This window comes from Chlamydotis macqueenii, chromosome 2 (assembly GCF_036417535.1).
Source record: "Chlamydotis macqueenii isolate bChlMac1 chromosome 2, bChlMac1.mat, whole genome shotgun sequence".
Classification (NCBI taxonomy): domain Eukaryota; kingdom Metazoa; phylum Chordata; class Aves; order Otidiformes; family Otididae; genus Chlamydotis; species Chlamydotis macqueenii.
In genome coordinates, this window is record NC_141557.1 from 59,319,176 (window position 1) to 59,337,609 (window position 18,434).

The window sequence follows — 18,434 nt, forward strand, 5'->3', positions numbered from 1 at the left end:
TTTGTTAAATATGGGGAAACCTAATAAAGTAAATAGTAAAGTTATTCATAATTAGAGCTGGCACTTGAAGACGCCTAAGAAGTTGATTGCTACATGGTTTCCCTTACAGGTAGTACTTTTGTTTCAGACTTGCTTATTTAGTTCCAGTCATCATCTTTTTATATTATTATGAAGAAATTCTTTAAAATTTTATATAAAATGTAGACAAATAGCTAAGTGTCCAGCAAAGCTGCATGAAATGCCTATGTACTTACCAAGAGAAAAGAGAGTGTATGTGTAAAGAAGAGTCATGGACAGAGGCCAAAGTGGAGGCCCAGGCCAAGTATGCCATAGTGTATGGGTAAGCTGTAACCAACTTTTGCTGTAATCATCTTGACCATGTGTGGAACTTGGTCTTATCCAGCATAGTATTCTCTATAATCCCTAAATATCAGCCTGTCCCGTGTGAATGGAGATGTTTCCTTGCAAATAAAATTTCTCATTGCTCTGGAAAACGGTTGTCGTGGATGGCTTCTGTATGTATTTGGAATGTCAGTAGAAGCAGAAACAGTGTAACATATCTTTTCCCAGATAAGGATACAATAAAAACACTTAGCTATGCAATTCTATTGGTTTCAAGCTACCAAGTTCAATTATGCACAATCATGAATTTTTTGACATCTTGGAAGTATTAATTTAAAATATGTCATTTCTACATAATGAAATGTGTGTTAATTAATAGGTAGTGTTACATTTCTGAGTATTATTGGAGTAGATGGGACGGTATTTACAAGCCTTCAGTGAAAAGGAAAGTAATATTAGACCTAGTAAAAAAAAAGTCTTCATTTTAATGTGTGCCACCCTCTTCTCCAAATTCTGTGGTTGTACTGTGCATGGTCTGATTTCTGCATTGTGGCATCAAAAGAGTATGCAGGAGAAGCAGATTTATGAAAACACACATTTTTCTGCTTTTCTTCTCATGAATCCTATGACTGGTGACACTAGAAAGAATTTTCTGAAAGCAAGAATCTATTGGATATCTGCTAGCAGGAAGTCAATGAGTCAGCTGGTACAACATCAGGATTTCTTAGAATGTTGTTTCTACACAGGACTGTCTTTGAGGTTTATGATACTTAGGGTACTACTTTCATAGGATACATACTGCAGGGATAGTTGGAGTTTCTGAAAATGCTGGTTTGTGTTTCCTTTGAAGAACCATTTGTATAAAAGCACTCTGTCCCTTCAGGTGGAACTAGTGTTCCCTTCAATGAGTTAGGGTGATTTAGTGATGTAGGTCCTGAGATGAGAGAGGAAGAGAAGGTCACATCCTCTGGTTATTAGGAAGTGAAAAAATTCACATTCAAGAATTTCTGGAGGTTGAAAGTTTATTGTTGGTCTAGCATGATCTTTATTCCTCATCCTTATAGTACCTTTAATTTTTGTAATAGAAGAACTGCACTTGTTACCTTTACTACTCATAAATACGTGTGGAATATTTGTCTTTTCTCAGAAACAAGCTATGCTTTTTTTCTGTGATTTAGCATATTGAGATATAATTTCTCTCTTCTACCTTAGGTTTTGATTGAGATAGAACTAGATCACAACATTCAGGAAAATAAAAACTTTTAAATAGACTTTTTTAAAGTTGATGACTTTAATATGAAGTCTAATTGGCTTTTTCTTTTCTCCTGATCTCACAGTGTGTTACATTTCAAACCATGGGTGTACTAAAAAGCTTTGTATGTAATATGTTTTAAAATAATGCATGGCTGGTTTATGGTAAATTAAATCACTACAGCACTGTGATGAACTGAGGAGTTTTAAGTCATTCTTCTTTGAGAGATTAGAAATAAAGACATTCAAGACATCAAAATTCTTCTGTCGGTCAAAACATAACTAAGCTTCATTCTATTGTCTATACTGTGACAAATAATGGAAGGGTTTTTTTTTTTATTTTCTAATGAACAAGTCCTGAGATGTCACAAACCAAGAAAGATGATGTTAACCTTGAACTGCATGTGACAGTAGTATTTGTTATTTAGTTAGGCGATGCCTCAAGAAAACATGCTTAAGTTTATGCAGCAATCTTCAAATTATATCCCTAAGTTTAAATGTGGCTGATATGATCCAGAATAATGATGAAATTATTACAGTAACTATCAAGATGGTGCATTAAAACTTTGAACTATAACATCTCCAATCTGAAGATACATTTTAAAAGCAAAATGAAAAAGAATATCAGTTAGGAATGCAGTTACCTGGATTTCTCTTTCCCAGTGTTTAGTTGCAAATAGCCAAAAAGCCATCATCAAAGGGAAGCTACATTCTTGAAAATGGAACAGGGTACTTAATGAAAACATGCCTTTTTTTAATTCTTCACACCAGTCTTTTTAGGAGGTTGCCTAAAATTCAGTTTATTGATCCAATAATTAGAAAGGCAAGTTCAGTGTGCTATAATCCTTTTCCTGTCTGTCCAAGGAGAGGAGTTAGAAGGATGTGAGAATGGGGAGTGGAAGACATTGTTCTTGAGAGAGTTAAGTTACATCAGTGAAGAGTAAGTATGTGGAGCATTACAGCACTCAAAAGCTGATGGGAGAAAGAAAGGTGAAGTTTGTTTAGCGGTAACAGTTGAGACCTGCATTAGACTTCTTTCTGCCTCTTCAGGAGAGTAGAAATGAAAACTGACCTGACTTTTCAGTGAAGATCATTCAGGAAATGAATGAGGTTTCTTGAGGTTCAGGCTAACGTAGTGAAAGCTTTAAAGACCTCTTTTCTTCAAGATATCCTTTCAAATATATATTTTTTTTAAACTCTGGTACTTTTTTTTTCAGTGATTCTAGGAAGCCCTGTTTAGGATCACAGCTAAAGAATTGTGCTATGTTGTTTTATAAAAGAAAAAGTCAGGCAGTAGTTGATTTCTTTTAAGTGCATATGCTCCCATGATATGCTAAAATTAACTGAAAGACACTTTAAGGGAGATGCATGCATTTGATCTTTCCAGTTGTATATTACCAAGTTATATAGGAGGCCATTCCTCAGAAGATAGAATCAGTTGTCTATTCTTCAGTTACTGAACCTTAAAAAAAAAATCCAGCCCTCGCCCATATTCTGTTCACTGTGCTGAAAAGAACCATACTGTTAATTCTTTTATATCCTTTGTTCTTGACTTTAATGTTCCTTAATCTAAACGGAACTGCAGTTACCATCTGGTAAACCAGGCACTTAAATTATCCAAATCCTCCTTCGTATGGCTGTACTATGTCTCATTATTTATTGTTCCTTTCAATATATGATCATTTTTAAACTGTTCTTTCTGTTAATACTCATATGGGGTCATTTTCTACATTAGAGCTCAAATCTGATTTAAGCTTTCTCCCCCAGGCACTGTTTTTCAGCATAACAATATTTTGTGTTGCTGCAGTCTTTTTTTTTCTTTGAAGGCATGAGTGATCTGTATTCTGTTTCTGATGTACTCTTGGCATTAGCTTTTTACATAGAACTGTGTTGAGTGGTTTGAAATCGTCTCTAGTAATCCAGAGAAGTCATCCTCTGCTTACCACTTCAATAATGTCTCTTTAAGTTTCTAACAAGTTGTGTTGGAACAGCCATTTCATTGTCACTTCTCTGATAACAGTTGGTTCCCTGAAAACTTTATTTTGGTCACTTCTTTTCACCGTATCTTGCAAAGCCTCTGATTTATCTATTAAATATTGATTTAAAATATTATAAACCTATGTTATTTAATATCACAATAAGTTCACAAAATAAGTAGAGTTTTCTTCTTGTGGAATTGTTGTGAAAGAGACTATATAAAAATAAGAGGAAGTGTACAGTTTCATTGTCTCAGAAGACAATGTCTGTAAGTAAAAAGGAAAATATCCAATCAGTAGATGGTAATTAAATTTGAAGATTCATTGTTATCTTGATGAAGAAACAATGAAAGGAACAGAAGAAGGAGAAAACTACTACAGAATGACTGAATTACCTTTTGGGTCTGATCTTATTCCCCACCTAAATAGGTTAAGAAACTCACTGACTTTGATTTCAATAGAATTTAGTCCATAAAAATACTCTTCACTTACTCTTTTTTTTTTTAATCCTGGATATTGGATTTTCTGATCTAAGCCCCATTTTCTACATTAGTAAAAGCAATAGAATTCATATCACCAGAGTAACTTTACTGCAAAATTGACATTTGCAAATCTCAGGCAAGATTGTCAAAACACTCATTAACTTCAGTGGAACCTACATTTTTCATTTTTATGAGCCAACTGCAGCTCTTCTGAAGTTCATAGCAGAATTAGTTTCAAATTGCTATATATAGTTTTAAACTTTTATATATAAACATATATTGAGAGAGATTTTTTTAAAAAATGGGAAAGGAGGGAGAAGAGGGTATTATTTACAGTAATTTTTTTCCACATCAATTGTATATATCAGATCTGGTGTTGTTCTGATTCTTGCTAGGATAGGGTTAATTTTCCCCTGAGCTGGGAGAGGAACTGGAGCTGGTGGCACCTGTGGCTGGAGGACACAGCTGGGGTAGTTTACTAATTAGCCAACAGCTGGGATAAGTTTACCCAAATTGGCCAAAGGGCTATTCCATCCCATGAGACATCATGCTCAGAATTTAAGTGAGGAGGGTAGTGAGGGGAGCCTCCTGCTACTCAGGAGGGAGCCAGGCATCAGGATCCATCATGAGCTATTGTACTGTAAATTATCTGCTTTACTATTTTCTGTTTTTAGTTTTGTTTGTTTTCCATCTCTGTTTGGTTTTCTTCTGTTATTCTCTTAATTTTTTTTTTTATCTCAACCCACGAGTTTTGCCTTCTTTTCTTTACCCGTTCTCCTCCCTGTCCCACTGGAGGGTGAGGAGAGCGAGTGAAAGACTGCATAGCTTGGTCCTAAGCAGGACTAAACTACAACAGGTATCTACCACATTGCTGAAAAAAAAAAAAAAAAGCTTAGTTTAATCACATTACTAATGACTGTTGTGGTACCACCCTGCACAATTAAACAGATATTGACATACCAATGATGTTCTTATGAGGAAATAAAGTTGAAGATCTCATCATATGAGATGGTCATGATTGTAACTTTTATGCTCCACTAGAAGGCAGTCCACTTTCAAGTTGCCTATCTCGTATAGATTCTTGAGTGATTGTAGTGTAGCATATTGTAGAACCCATTGCAGTAATCTAATTCAAAGTAATAAATGCACTGATTATGGTAAAAATCATGTGTCTAGTAAAGAGGTATCTCCAGGCTGACATGTGTGAAGGAAACGCATTCTTAAATGTTGATTCACTACAGTTGTCAAGTAGTAGTCAGAAATCCAATAGGACCCACAGGCATTAGTTCTTAACAACAAACATAGGGCACCCAGCAGCAGATGGGGATGGATATAATTTTTATTACATCTTGAAGTGACTTCCTGCTGTCTTTGTCATAAGTATTGCCTTACATTTATGTTTACCGAACTTTCAGCTAACTATCCCATCCTTCCATGTTATCCGAATGCTAAATATACACTGCTTAAAGAAGACACAGATGAGATGTGTCAGCAGTGTAGTACTCGTCATCAGCACAGACCACTTATCCTCACTTGTCTTCCTACAAGTTGACAGCAAGTTTGTATGCCAAACAGGAAGAGACTTGGGATAAAACTATTGTCAACCAGTAACTTTTTGGGTAAAAAGTAATTAGCCACTATTGTGTTAGTGATCAAGAAGATAGCCATCTAGAAGAAATGCCATCGACTTGAGAGTTAAAGTTTCTAGCATGTCCATTTTGCCTATGGCTGATGGATAGAGCACACCATGAATATTGGTGTGGGCTTGCAGTCTTTCCTTTTGGACTTGTAAATAATTACAGTAATCAAAGGAATATTAATTATTTGATATGCTCAGGTTTTCTCAAAACCATCTTGTCTGAGGCTTCAACCAGGAACCAAGGTTTAGTTGAGTATGATGAAAGTAATCGTACTGAATCACATTTGTCAAAACTGTCAGCCAAATTTTAGTTCATAAAAATGTATCCATTAAAAAAGCCACTGATCTATTTCATCAGAGAGAGAGAGAATGATCTTTTCTAAGAAATGAAACCATTTTCTGATTTCTTGAAAATACTTAATAAAATAATATTTTCAGAACATAAACACATTAGTGCCAAAAAAAAGTAAAACTCTGTGATAATTGTAACTGTAGATTGAAGTAAACGGGAAAAAAAAACATGTTCATACCTGTGGAATATATGCATTATATTTTCTGAAGTTTATTTTCCAAACTTATTTCCAGTTTATTATCATTACCAAAGATTACTTGATTTGCTTGTCAGAAGCAAGTTTTCTTGCTTGAGTGAGCTCCTAGCAATTGAATGAGGAAAGTTCAATGGCAGGAGAAACTGACTATTTGGAAAATAGCCAGTAACATAGTGTTAAATACTATCACTATCATCACAAAATATGTTGAATATGAAGTGGGAAAAATAACTTATGTTAATATTTGATTTGATCATTTGAACAGCTGGTGATCAAGGAAATTTAAAAATTCACTTAACTTTTGTTAGTGAATCATTACTAATCATTATTAATTATTTTATTAGTCAACCATTTCACTTTCTATTAGTGAAAAACAACTAGTGAGTGAGAAGGACTGTAAATAAGTAATTGCAATTGAAAAGTATTGTCAGCAAAGTAAATTATGTCACTTTAATTTTATTTTAGGGAAACAAGTGGTCATTTCCCTTTTTTTTTTTTTTAAAAAAAAGTAATTTTTAAATTAATGAACTTAATCTTACTATAGTATCTTACCTGTGGGAAAGGAGGTGCTTCACCATAGAGTAATGTATGGACTATAGTACAAGGAGCCTGTGTTCTCTATAATTTTATCAAATGTCTTAGCAGTTTCGTTCTAATTAGATTGTTCTTAGTGAATGAATTATGAATTCTGTTAAGAATCTATGATTACTGGTTTTCCGCATTCTGTTCAAAGAAAATTAGGCTCCTCCTTCACTGCTAAAAACAAAATAATGGAAGAACCACTTTTTCATATCTATTTTCCTGTACAACTGGAACACTCTGTGTAACATTAAAAAGAGCTAAGAAGAAATACATTTGAATAAAGTGATCATGTGGGAGAGCCCTATCTTCCTGATGTGTTATCAGTTAACTGGTCTTGGTAGTCTGTCCCCCAGTGGGAAAGCTAGTATCAGCCTATTGAATGCAGTGAGGAGCTTTTCTACTTCCATGTGTATGGGAAGTATCCAGTCTCTTCCGTTGAAGGCAAAGGTCGCATTGTTTTAAAATATGGGCAGTTAGAGGGGAAGGGAGAGGGCAGAGTGGTGCTATGTTTCCAATGCATACATTACTCTTCTGATTTACCTTGCTACAAAAACAGCTTTTTACAAGTCTACATTGAATTCTATTATCCATTTAAAACTAGGATTCAACAACATTGTTTATAAGGAAAGTATAGTGGATCCATCCCAAATTTACAGCACTCATCTCAATGACAGAACTCCTTTTCTGAGACTTCATAAGTAAATAATTTTCTTACAAGGGGGCTAAAAAGCGTTTAGGGTTTTTTTAAGTGATCTCTTTTAAAAAATCAGTCATTCTTAGAATAGATTAATAATGGAATAACGCAGACTGCTCTGATTTTCAATATATCTGAAAGTAATTGAAATCTGTGCATAGGATTGACTTTGGGAAAAGAATGGAATGCAGTTAATCCGATTAGCAATGATGCTTTACCTAATTATGATAGTATAATCTGTTCTTCATTCAGGTCAGCAGATCAGGTAATGCTTGTCTTCTCAATGCTATTATGGTATCAAAAGAAACTCTATCACTATCCAGCCTAGCTCCTTAAACTACATGACACCTGAGAATTTTCTTGGGTTTTATGAGCTAATGGTGTGAGATTGACTGTAAACTCGAATTGTGCATAAACCTGAAGATTTGTACTATGTACCTTTTGGCTCAACTCCCATGTTTTTTCCTGAGTTATGGGGTTCTATATGAGTTTCAAATTGAACGCCAAGCCCAGCATTTACATTGGCTGATTGGACTACTCATTGCACTAGGGTGTTTTGACCAGTCTCAAAGAAAACACTACACAGTGGGCTAAGATGCGGGAGTACATTATCAGAGTCTCCAGGAAATGGCAACTGTCTCATGCAGTATTGCAAAAACACCCTTTTTTTCCTTTCCTTTACTTTAAATTTCTCTTGCACCCTTTTCTGTAATATTATTGCATTTCTGTAATTTAAAACATACTTAGATTTTCTTTAAACTTTAGCTTTTAACTTCCTGTTAATATGTCTGCAATAAAAAATATTAAGAGAATACTGTAATTGTCCTTAAATTATTTATAACTACTGTCAACATTAATTCATTTTAATATAGTTTTTAATTTGAATAAAAAGGTCATGAGAACGTAGACTATTTTCTAGATTATGCTTTTTAACAGCATTATTATTGTTAAGTGATGTCTGCTCTTTATAGGTATATTTGGCTGTACAGAAGTCATACACACAGCGCTCACCAACAAATTATCTCTAGACACTTGTGGTTAGTAACAGCCGTATGTTATGCTTTCTTAAATAATTGCCAGTGTATTAGAGGAATACTCAAGCCAATATTGTGGTGACTATAATTGCCAGTAATATCTATCAAATTACAGTTAACTAGGACAGATTTTTCACTTCTGTGTACCTTAAATGAGAGTTCTGTGTACTATTGATGGAAAATGAGGGGTAGCTTTTCTTGAAGGTTTTGATATGTTAACTATGACTACCATGTTCTGTTCTCAGCTACGTGGGAATAATTCAGGTATTTGAGATCGTATGAATTATCTGTATAACCTTTCCTGTAACGGGAATTTGGTTGCAAACAGGTTACTGATTCAGTCTTTTTGAAGAGTTGTCTCAACGAACAAGCAGTTTCTGGGAAACTGGAACCATAAATGAAGAAGTTGGCATTATTTTCAAGCAATAAATGTCTAGTTGGTTTCCACAGGAAGTATTATCACATTAACAAATAGTTAAGACTCAAAGGGAAAAATCAGTCTGTAATCAGCATGCAATACACAAGGTTGAGATGCCTGTCTGACAACTCTATCCTTTAAGCCCTTCCAGACATCTTAAGGCCAGTTCCAGTAGTATAACTGTATGAGGTGCAGTAGTCTGCTCTTCATGGGGAGGGGAGATGGATTTTTGGCTGTGTCTGTGTTATAGTGTCAATGTTTTTTTCCAGCCGAGGCAAGACCCTGACATTTCAGACTATCTCAGTCCATGTCTCATGGTAGGGCTTTTTAGTTAAATCAAAAAAATGTGTGAAGAGTGTAAAATCCCTCACCCAGACAAGGAGACTCCTTCCTGTACACCTCTCACAACTTTTCCTCCACAGTCTCTCTGTGTCTGACAGATCTTTCAGCTTCAAGCTTTTGGACGAGCCAGCTTACTGAACGTCAAGGAACTGTCAGCATCTATGTGTCCTTTGCTTCTATCCTATGTGCATTGTGAGTCTGACATAACAGATTTCAGGCTTGCTTGTCCTGTGCATCAGTAAGCCAGTAATTTTTTCCTTGCTATGATCAAGTGCTCTTCAGTCATTTGAGCCACTCTATGAAGAAGTTAGTTGCAGGTAAAATGAGAGCTAGATTTCCTTCCAGTAATTGACCAGGTATACCCTAATCAATCGCCCATCATCTTCTAGACAGCGGAAAGAGATTGAGATGCTTTTCTACGAATGGTTATTGACTTTATGCACATATATGTATATTTATAAATAGATACATTACAAGGTACAACAAACTTTTATCTATTACTTGTACTTGTACTTTAACAGAAAGATCCTGAAGTGGTTCAGAGGATATGTTTGACTGACATAAAGGCAACCTAGAACCATCCACAACTATGTTTCTGTCTTCTTTCATACAGTATGCCACAGGAAAGCCTGAAATTCCCTTACCAGGTGGGGAAATGTCAGGGCTACATTGGCTAGAATCCAGTATCCAAAAGAAGTGCCCTTCACAGGCATAATGCCCAAAGCAGCTCCTATTGCTAATGACATTCCTATGGCTTCCTAATAGCTAGTTTAGGAGTCTTTGCTGGTTTGGAAATCAAATATGAGGCTCTAAATGGCCTAGTACATGCCTTACTAACACATTAGAACTCTTACATATACAATACTGTCTGCTAAAAATGAGACATTGCTGTCAGTGAACGTATAAACTATATCAGTCCTTTCTTAAAATGAATCTGCAGTAAACTTCCATCCCAGGCTTTCAACAGAACTGTGTTGTATTCTCTTGTGTTGGTTTTGTTTAATGGGGGGGACTATGGTGGCAGCTTCTGCAAAAAGCTGCTAGAAGTTTCCCCTTTGTCCAGTGGACTTGGCTGGTTCTAGGGCGGAGCTGCCGCTGGCCAGGGCCGAGCCAGTTGGTGGCAGAATGTTCCCTGATAATGCCTCTGCAATAAAGTATTTAAGAAAGGGAAAAATAATTGAAAAAAGATGTGAAGAAGCTGAAGAGGGGAGTAGAGAGGAGGAGGCGCGAGCCTTGTGGGCCTTGCAGCCCTCATCCTCTGTCCTCCCGCCGGGCGGGTCAGCCTGGCTGCAAGAAAGTGGAGAGATGTGAAGAGACTCTGAGAGGTGCCTGCCTGATCCGATTGTGAAGAATTTCTTGTGAGAGGAATGGCTGCAGATGCCAAGGTCAGTTCAGAAGGAGGGGGAGGAGTAATGCTACTCCTGGCCAGAATTCCCCTGCAGCCTGTGGTGAAGACCATGGTGGAGCAGGTTGTCCCCCTGCAGCCCATGGAGGTCCACGGAGGAGCAGAGATCCATCTGCAGCCCGTGGAGGACCCCATGCTGGGGCAGGTGGATGCCTGAAGGCGGCTGTGGTCCGTGGAGGGCCCGCTGGGGCAGCTGTTCTGGAGGACCTGCACCCCGTGGAAGAGATGACAAAGCACCTGCTCTCCTAATAAAAGACCTAACCTTGTTCTTAGTAGTATAAATTCGATGGGAACCTGTCCTGGTTTCAGCAGGGTTGGAGTTAATTCTCCTCGCAGTAGCTGGTGTGTTTTGGATTTTGGATGTGAAGAATGTTGATAAAACAGCCTGATGATATGAGTGGGAGGGCCCGTGCTGGGGCAGCTGTTCCGGAGGGACTGCACCCCGTGGAAAAATGACCCATGCCAGATGACACATGTCATGAAGGACTGTAGCCCATGAGAGGGACCCCACGCTGGAGCAGGGGAGGAATGTGAGGAGTTCTTCCCTGACGAGGAATCAGCAGCGTAAAATGGCGTGTGATGAACTGACCATAACCCCCATTCCCTACTCCCCTCTGTGTCACTTGGGAAGGGGGAAGGAGGCAAATATAAGTTAACATAAATTTAAGCCTGGGAAGAGGAAGGGGTGGAGGGAAATTGTTTTTGTTCTCTTTCTTATTATCCTGCTTTGGTTTTAATAATAATAAGAAATAGTTTTCCCCAAGTTGAGTCTGTTTTGCCCATAATGGTAACTTTAAGAGTCTCTCCCTGTCCTTATCTCAAATCTCAAGCCTTTTTTGTTACATCATCTCTCCCTGTTCCCTGAGTGAGAGACTGCGTAACTTGGTCCTGAGTGGGGCTAAACTACGACATCTGTGTATAACTTGACAGATGATAATTTTAAATTTTTCCTCAGTACTTGGGAGTGGGATTAAAGTAATACAGAAATAAGAATTCCTCTTCTTCCTTTCCTCTGCTTTTTTTAAATTTTTTTTTTTTTGCTTGGTGCAAGAATAGTATTGTGTTTGATACACAGCTTTGAGCTAAGGATATGAATTACTAAAGTAATAACTGTCTTGCATCACCTGCTGAATTTCATCTCATTTGATTAGTGATGCGTACTCCCTGTGGAGGATCCATCTGCTTTGCTTACCTTATCTCTAAACATTTTATGAGAAAGACTTGCATCGTATCAGTTACAAACACATGGGTCCACATGACTCTATGTAATCCAAAATAGCCTGACACTATGCAGTGAAAATTAAGACTGGAAAATAAGGCAAAGTACAGAGTCCTGGAGATAGGAATAATCATAACATGGAAAGATAACTTTACTCTGGGTCACACCCAAAATTCATCAGTGTATGTAAGCACATTTCTGTGACCTTGGTGAAGAGGTTCTGAGGCAGTTTTGAATATGCCTCAGTTTATCAAAGTATTTTCATGAAGTTAAAATATTGAAGGGCAATATCAGGCCATGAGTTTTGGAATGACTTGGAGATTTGCATTAACCAGTATGAGATTTACATAGATGAATTGAAAACATACTGCTATGTACTACATTTTATTGGTTTTATTGCTGTAAGGCACATCTGTCAGGTGAATTAGTATTCTCTGAAACTGATGATCTCCCTAGAGAATCTGTTTTTGTCATTAATACAGCAAAGTTAGCAGCGTGGCATTTTTTCTGTCTCTGCAATTCTGGAAGGACAGCTGTGGTCAGTGGTGTTGCTGTACAGGAACAGCTGGACTGTCTGGGACAAAGGCCTGGCTGGTTCATCCATGAAACAGGGCTTTTGTGCAAGCCAGTTCAAGGCACCAGAATAGATTCTTACATATATTTAAAGTCTCACATTTCCCATTAAATGTCCAAGACACATTTCTTTGACTTGGCCCTCAGTAACAGAACTGTATAAAACAGCAGAAAGAAAATTTAAAAGGAAAAAGGAAAAACCACGCCTTAACATGTGAAAGAATTATACATTATGAATATTAGTGAGAAAAGGACACTTTTGACAAATATTAGGAATCTTTGTGGTAATATACTGAATGATAATCTGCAGAAAAAAAAATGATAATCTGCAGAAAAAAAAAAAGAGAACTTTCTGGATTTTATTTACTGTCAGTCTTTTGTAGTAACACAGAGGAGAATTGACCTGTTTTAGTCCTTGGCTATTTGAGATGCACACTATGAGTAGTAAGTATCAGCTGAGACAGTGTTTTTTTACATTGGTAGCTAGTCAACTTGAATTTAAAGGTTCTTCACACCTAAGTGATAGAATCATATTCTTACAAGAAGACAGTATAACTAATATTGATTGAATCTTCATTGTTTTAATTCTGAAACCCTGTATAGTTCTCAGATTTATTTTTTTTTTAATATTGGTTCTGTGGAATGTCCTCATAAGAAAAATGAATGGTTGATCTTTAACAGGAAAATTTCTGTGCCTTTTCTTTTTTCCCTTTCTAAACTACCTTCCATCTTCCACAGATCTTTCAACAATAGCAGTGTAGTATGGTATCTCATCTTGAATCTCCTCTGGTAGCTACTGACAAAAGGCACACAGTGACACTTGTAGTGACTTGCTATTCAGTAGTTTAAAACAGCGTAATGCATACAGAGTCTGTGGTAGGCTGGATGTTAGAAACTTTTTGCATGTGCACTAGAGTGTGGGAAGTGTTAAGATTCAGCCAATTCTGCTGTATTCATCACAAAAATGAGATTGTCCTTCCCCCTTCCTTTTGTCTTTTCACAACTAAACAGAAGCTTTTACATTTCGATTGTCTCCTACTTCTATTATTTCTTACATTGATATCTGTACCACACCCACAATCAATGAGATCATATGGTGCTGCTGTTGTAAAATATTCAAGTCTCAATAAGCAGTAATTTTGGTTTACCCTAGGAGCACAGCTTGGGTAAAAATGTGGAAACCTTGATAAACTGCACTGTTTTCAGTATTAATCACTAAATGATGTAATCACATAAGAATCTGGTGCATCCCTGTTATTACATTGCTGCAAAGCAGTTTTGCTCTCCAGCCCACAGCAATTTACCATGCACAGTGAATTTTCCTCACATAGAAAACTTGAATCTTTAGTGCATCAGCCTTGTGTCTTTCTAATCAACTTCTGATCAAAGCTAATCCTTATTAGTTCCATGTATCACTATTAGCATCAGTTGTTCAAGGAGGACTCCTTACACAATATATTGGTTATCAAAACTACAAAGGTAATCAGGGTTTCTTCCTTTCATCGGTTCGTAGTTTGTTGGAACTGTGCTCTCAAATGATGACTTAATGTGCAATGCCCTTCTTCCCCACCACCCCCTCAAAAATTTTCTTGCAGAACATTTTGTCTTTTGTCAAAAGCCTAGACTGATGTAAATTCAGTTCCACTGTCTGTCGTTCACCAGTTCTTGTCTTGTCTTTTTTCCCTGTCTTTCAGAGGATAAAGTATGGACAACTGTGTACCATGATCTGCAAATGCAGACTTCTGTGGGAGGCAACAGCCTGGAAAAGTTATCCGTACTGCAGCTCAACTACAGTGCAACAATGGATCAGATTTCTGCCATTACCAGTAGTGCTGAATACTGTGAGCAGTTTATCTCCTATTCTTGCAAGATGTCCCGGCTACTGAATACGCCAGGTAGGCCGAGAGTGGGATATCAGTTAAATTGTGTTGTTAAAGAACTTTATCTGAAAAATTCAACAGGTCTTGCTGTTAGACCAGACCATTCAGTGAACATACTTGCTTGTTCTCCTTCATTACAGTTCACAAAGAGGTAAATAATTGAAAATACAGAAGAAATTATTTTCTTATGAAATTTTGCCTGTTTTCTTACTACTAAAATGAATTTTGTTGCACCACAAATCTGTGTGTTCTTCTCTCAGACCTGTTGTTCCTTTACACAGGATTTCGTGGGTAATCAGATGCCTTGCGCATTGTAGAGATTTGCATGGTCAGTAATGTGGTTGCGTGAGAAATATGATATGGTATTACTACAAGTAGATTCATTACCAGGTTCTTATTTTGCTGTGTAGCTGTACTGGAAGAAAACAGTCCTAATACCGCTGTATGTGCCTCCTCAACAGGTCTTACCTGTAAATGATAAAGACAAAAATTATTTGTTGTTCCAGAATCAGTAAAACAGCACATAAAGAAGGAATTCAGTTGTAGAAACTCTTTTAATATGCACCTACTACTTTATCTATGCTCTAATTGTGCATGATAGCATTTAATGGTAAATAAGTCTTTAATGGTACTTAACAAAGACTGATTTATAAGTGGAAACATATAACATATTTTGGTGGTTGTGAAATGAGTTCATTCTGATAGGAGCAATTAAAATGCCTTCCAGATGAAACTAATGCTTGGATACTTAAGAGTTATACTTTAAGATGCTTCCCCTCATGAATTTATTTTGGTATATTTTCTTGTGGTGGTATAGATAAGGATTCATTTAGCATGCATGTGCATCTTATCCCTATTTCCATAAGCATTCTGTTAGTTAATAGATACTGTAATGCTTGTTACTTCTCTCCCTCCTCCCTGCTGTTTTTGAACTATTTATAACGCACGGTTTGTCTCTGTTGCTATTATTTTGCTTAATTTAGCATAGCACAGAGACTCTGCAAAGTGGAAAATAATTTCTTCTTTCTTAGGCCTTAATGTATAGAATTCTGAATCATGTTCATAACTAGAATTATTGTGATTAGATTCTATGGATGGATGCAAGCTTCCTGCTTGCATATGTTCAGAAAAGTAGTATATAGAGGTATCTTTAGGCAGGAGAAGGCAAATTTACTTAGGGACGTGAGCTGGAGATAATGTGCATAGAAAGCTCATGGTTTACACAAAGTACAGTACCTTCTCCTTCTTTAAATGTGAAAGACTGTTCTTTCAAGACTAAATTTTACCTGTTAATATATGTTTATGTTATAGTAAAAGAAATATATACTGTAATTGCAGATGTTTATCCTAGCTTCTAGATTTAAAAGAACAACTAATACAAATAAAAATAATAACTTACAAAATAATAACTTACTAAATTTTTTTAAAGGAATAATCAATTCCAGATATTTGCATTTTTATAGTTTCTCAGAAATGTTTGGGTGTATTTTGCAGATACCCCTTTCTTCATGTGTTCATTTTTGATATGGAAAGACAAATTCTCTTTAGAAACTCTTTACAAGCTAGTTTTTTGGTCTGGAAAGTGAGTTTCCAGAGAAATTCTGTTAAGTGGTTTTTTTTGTGTTTTATTTTCCTGTAAGTGAGAGAAAGAAACAACAAAGGCAGATCATTTTAACCGAGACAGTAACAAAGAATCACACTGCAGGGTTTGCATAACACCTGTAATGGGTTGTACACATAGCACAGCAGTGATTTGTGTGTTAGTGGGGAAGAAGCCAATACATTTTCTTTCTAAGCTATGTGTTCTTGGTTTCAGTCTATGGCTTCTAAGCTAAGGAACTATTTTTTCATACCTTTCTGGAGTGGGTTTTTTGTTTTTTGTTTTTTTTTTTTTCTGAGGACTGCCTCATTTGTTAAATATATTATGACACCATGTTTATCTCACAGCATAGCTCCAAGTACTCATGTGATTTCTTCCACCACCACAGCACTTTCTATGTTCTTTCAGAAAACATACCCATAAGCTTTCACATATCTTGTCCAGCCTTAAGAAATTTATTGATTGATCCCTGTCACTGTTCTAGAAAAGCTGATTTCAAGTTCTAGTGATTTTTCAAGCATAAAGGTAGCAGGAACAATGTTCTTGCTCCACTCTGACCTACATGGTTATGTCCTAGATGTGGAAACCAACAGGTTTTGGAGACTTTTTTTTCCTTAGTCGTTGTCATACTACTATAGAACTGAAACAGACATTAATTCATAGGTTAACTGTTTCTCATGAAATACATATGGATCCTCCTAGGTAAATATTAGGTAGGTAAATTGTTAGTTAAGAGGTCATTTTTTCCAGTCCATTATTAATATACACTTGTCTTATGTCTTTGTTTCATTCTGCACCTTTGCTTATCTCTTAGCAATTCCTTTGAGGTTTTTAGATACTGTGATCACTGAGTCTCTTGGTTTCACATTCTCTTCAGAATGTTTTTAGCTGGTGAACTGGTTTTACTCATTTTCCAAGTTATCTTTGCTGTTGTGTAGGAATTAGACTTAATCCACTATCACTACATGAAAAAGGCTACATGTTGCTTTGGTGTTCATTAGAAATAATAGTAGCTGATAAGAGCTTTATGATTATTAGAAATCCTCTATGGAAAGCTAACTGCAGTACTGTGAGCCCTAGTTTCTTTACTATGCCCTTTTATTAAAAAAAAACTAGGCATTTGAGTTTTAACTTCACAGTTACAGCAGAATGTTCCAAACTGAATGTTTCTCATATCCACTCTCTCTGTAAGTGTGCTCTGGCTATTACGGGAAAAGATTCTCTATCTTTCTTTCTTAAAAGAAAGATAGAGAAAAGCAATAATTACTCTACTGTTCGTACTGAATCTTGTTTTGTAAAAACTATTCAAAACCGTTCGTGGTTATTGTTTTCACAGAAACAGTCATAGACCTTGCTTCTTCATGAACCCAGGTTGTTCTGGGGAAAAGTAATCTTCCTTGATGAATAACTGAAACAGATTAGTTTATTAATTTCACAGACAAAGTGGATCTAGGTGGTATATCATTGTGCATCTTGACAAGAATTTATCTTTTACTCATATCCTAAATGCATTCACATTACTTTGAGTATATTTTCTTATTCAAATATGCAGTTAAAATATCCAATGTTTCTTTTTTCATTCCTGTTCCTGAGATGAATGTGTGTCATGCATAACTGTAGGAAGAAGCAGGCTAAACATATGCAACTAAGATAAAATGGTACAATCCAGTGCATAAAACAAAAAGATGATAAGATAGAGCTTCATTCCCTACTGTGTTATGGACTTCTCTTGGCCTTTTCTTCATTGCCCTGCATTGCCTTGTAAGAAGACAAGTGTTCAACTGTTATTGAAACATTACCTGCCCTGTTTTTGTGGATGAGATGACACTGTTTCATTTCTTGAGGCTGTGACTTTTACTGATTATCTGAAGGTTAGAGTTAAGCTTTCCTAAATTCTAACCTGAGCTTTCTCAGCTGACAGTCTAGGGTGTTGAGCTGTCTTTTCTATATTAGCTTTTACATTTGGAAAGCCTTTCTGCTTCTCAGGAGCCTCTTTAAACAGTCTTTAGTTAATGTTTGGAGTTTGGAGGTACTGGAGCTGCTTTGTAAGATCTACTTTTTGTTGTTAGCAATGTTATCAGATCCCACTCCCTATATCATATCATTTCATAGTGAGTCCATCAGATACAGCTCTGAAACACAGCAGAATGCATATGAACTTGAGAATGGATATAATGTGATTGCTAACATATGTGTGGCTATTTGAAATATGGCAGCACAAAATACATCTTATTCCAGGAGTATGTTTGAATATGGTTTTTCACTGATCTTTTTTATGTATGTATGCCTGATGTTATTTATCAAATCAGTCTATTAAAATGTTTTTCTGAATTATCGCTGAAATGGAATGCCTGAAACAGTTTCCCTTTTCACCTTCTGAGTAATTCTGCATACATTTTCCCTGCTTTTCCTCATTTTCTTTAGAATATGACCCATTCTTTCCATTAAT

The 18,434-nt window shown here is 36.4% G+C and overlaps 1 protein-coding gene across 1 annotated transcript in view; it reads left to right on the forward strand.

The window, feature by feature from the left end:
• CNTNAP2 (contactin associated protein 2) overlaps positions 1–18,434 on the forward strand; it is a 1,234,090-nt gene that overhangs the window by 859,311 nt on the left and 356,345 nt on the right. Inside the window, exon 13 of the mRNA XM_086743072.1 lies at positions 14,200–14,400. Within this exon, the coding sequence (XP_086599198.1) occupies positions 14,200–14,400 (201 nt within the window). The remainder of the gene's footprint in view (positions 1–14,199; positions 14,401–18,434) is intronic.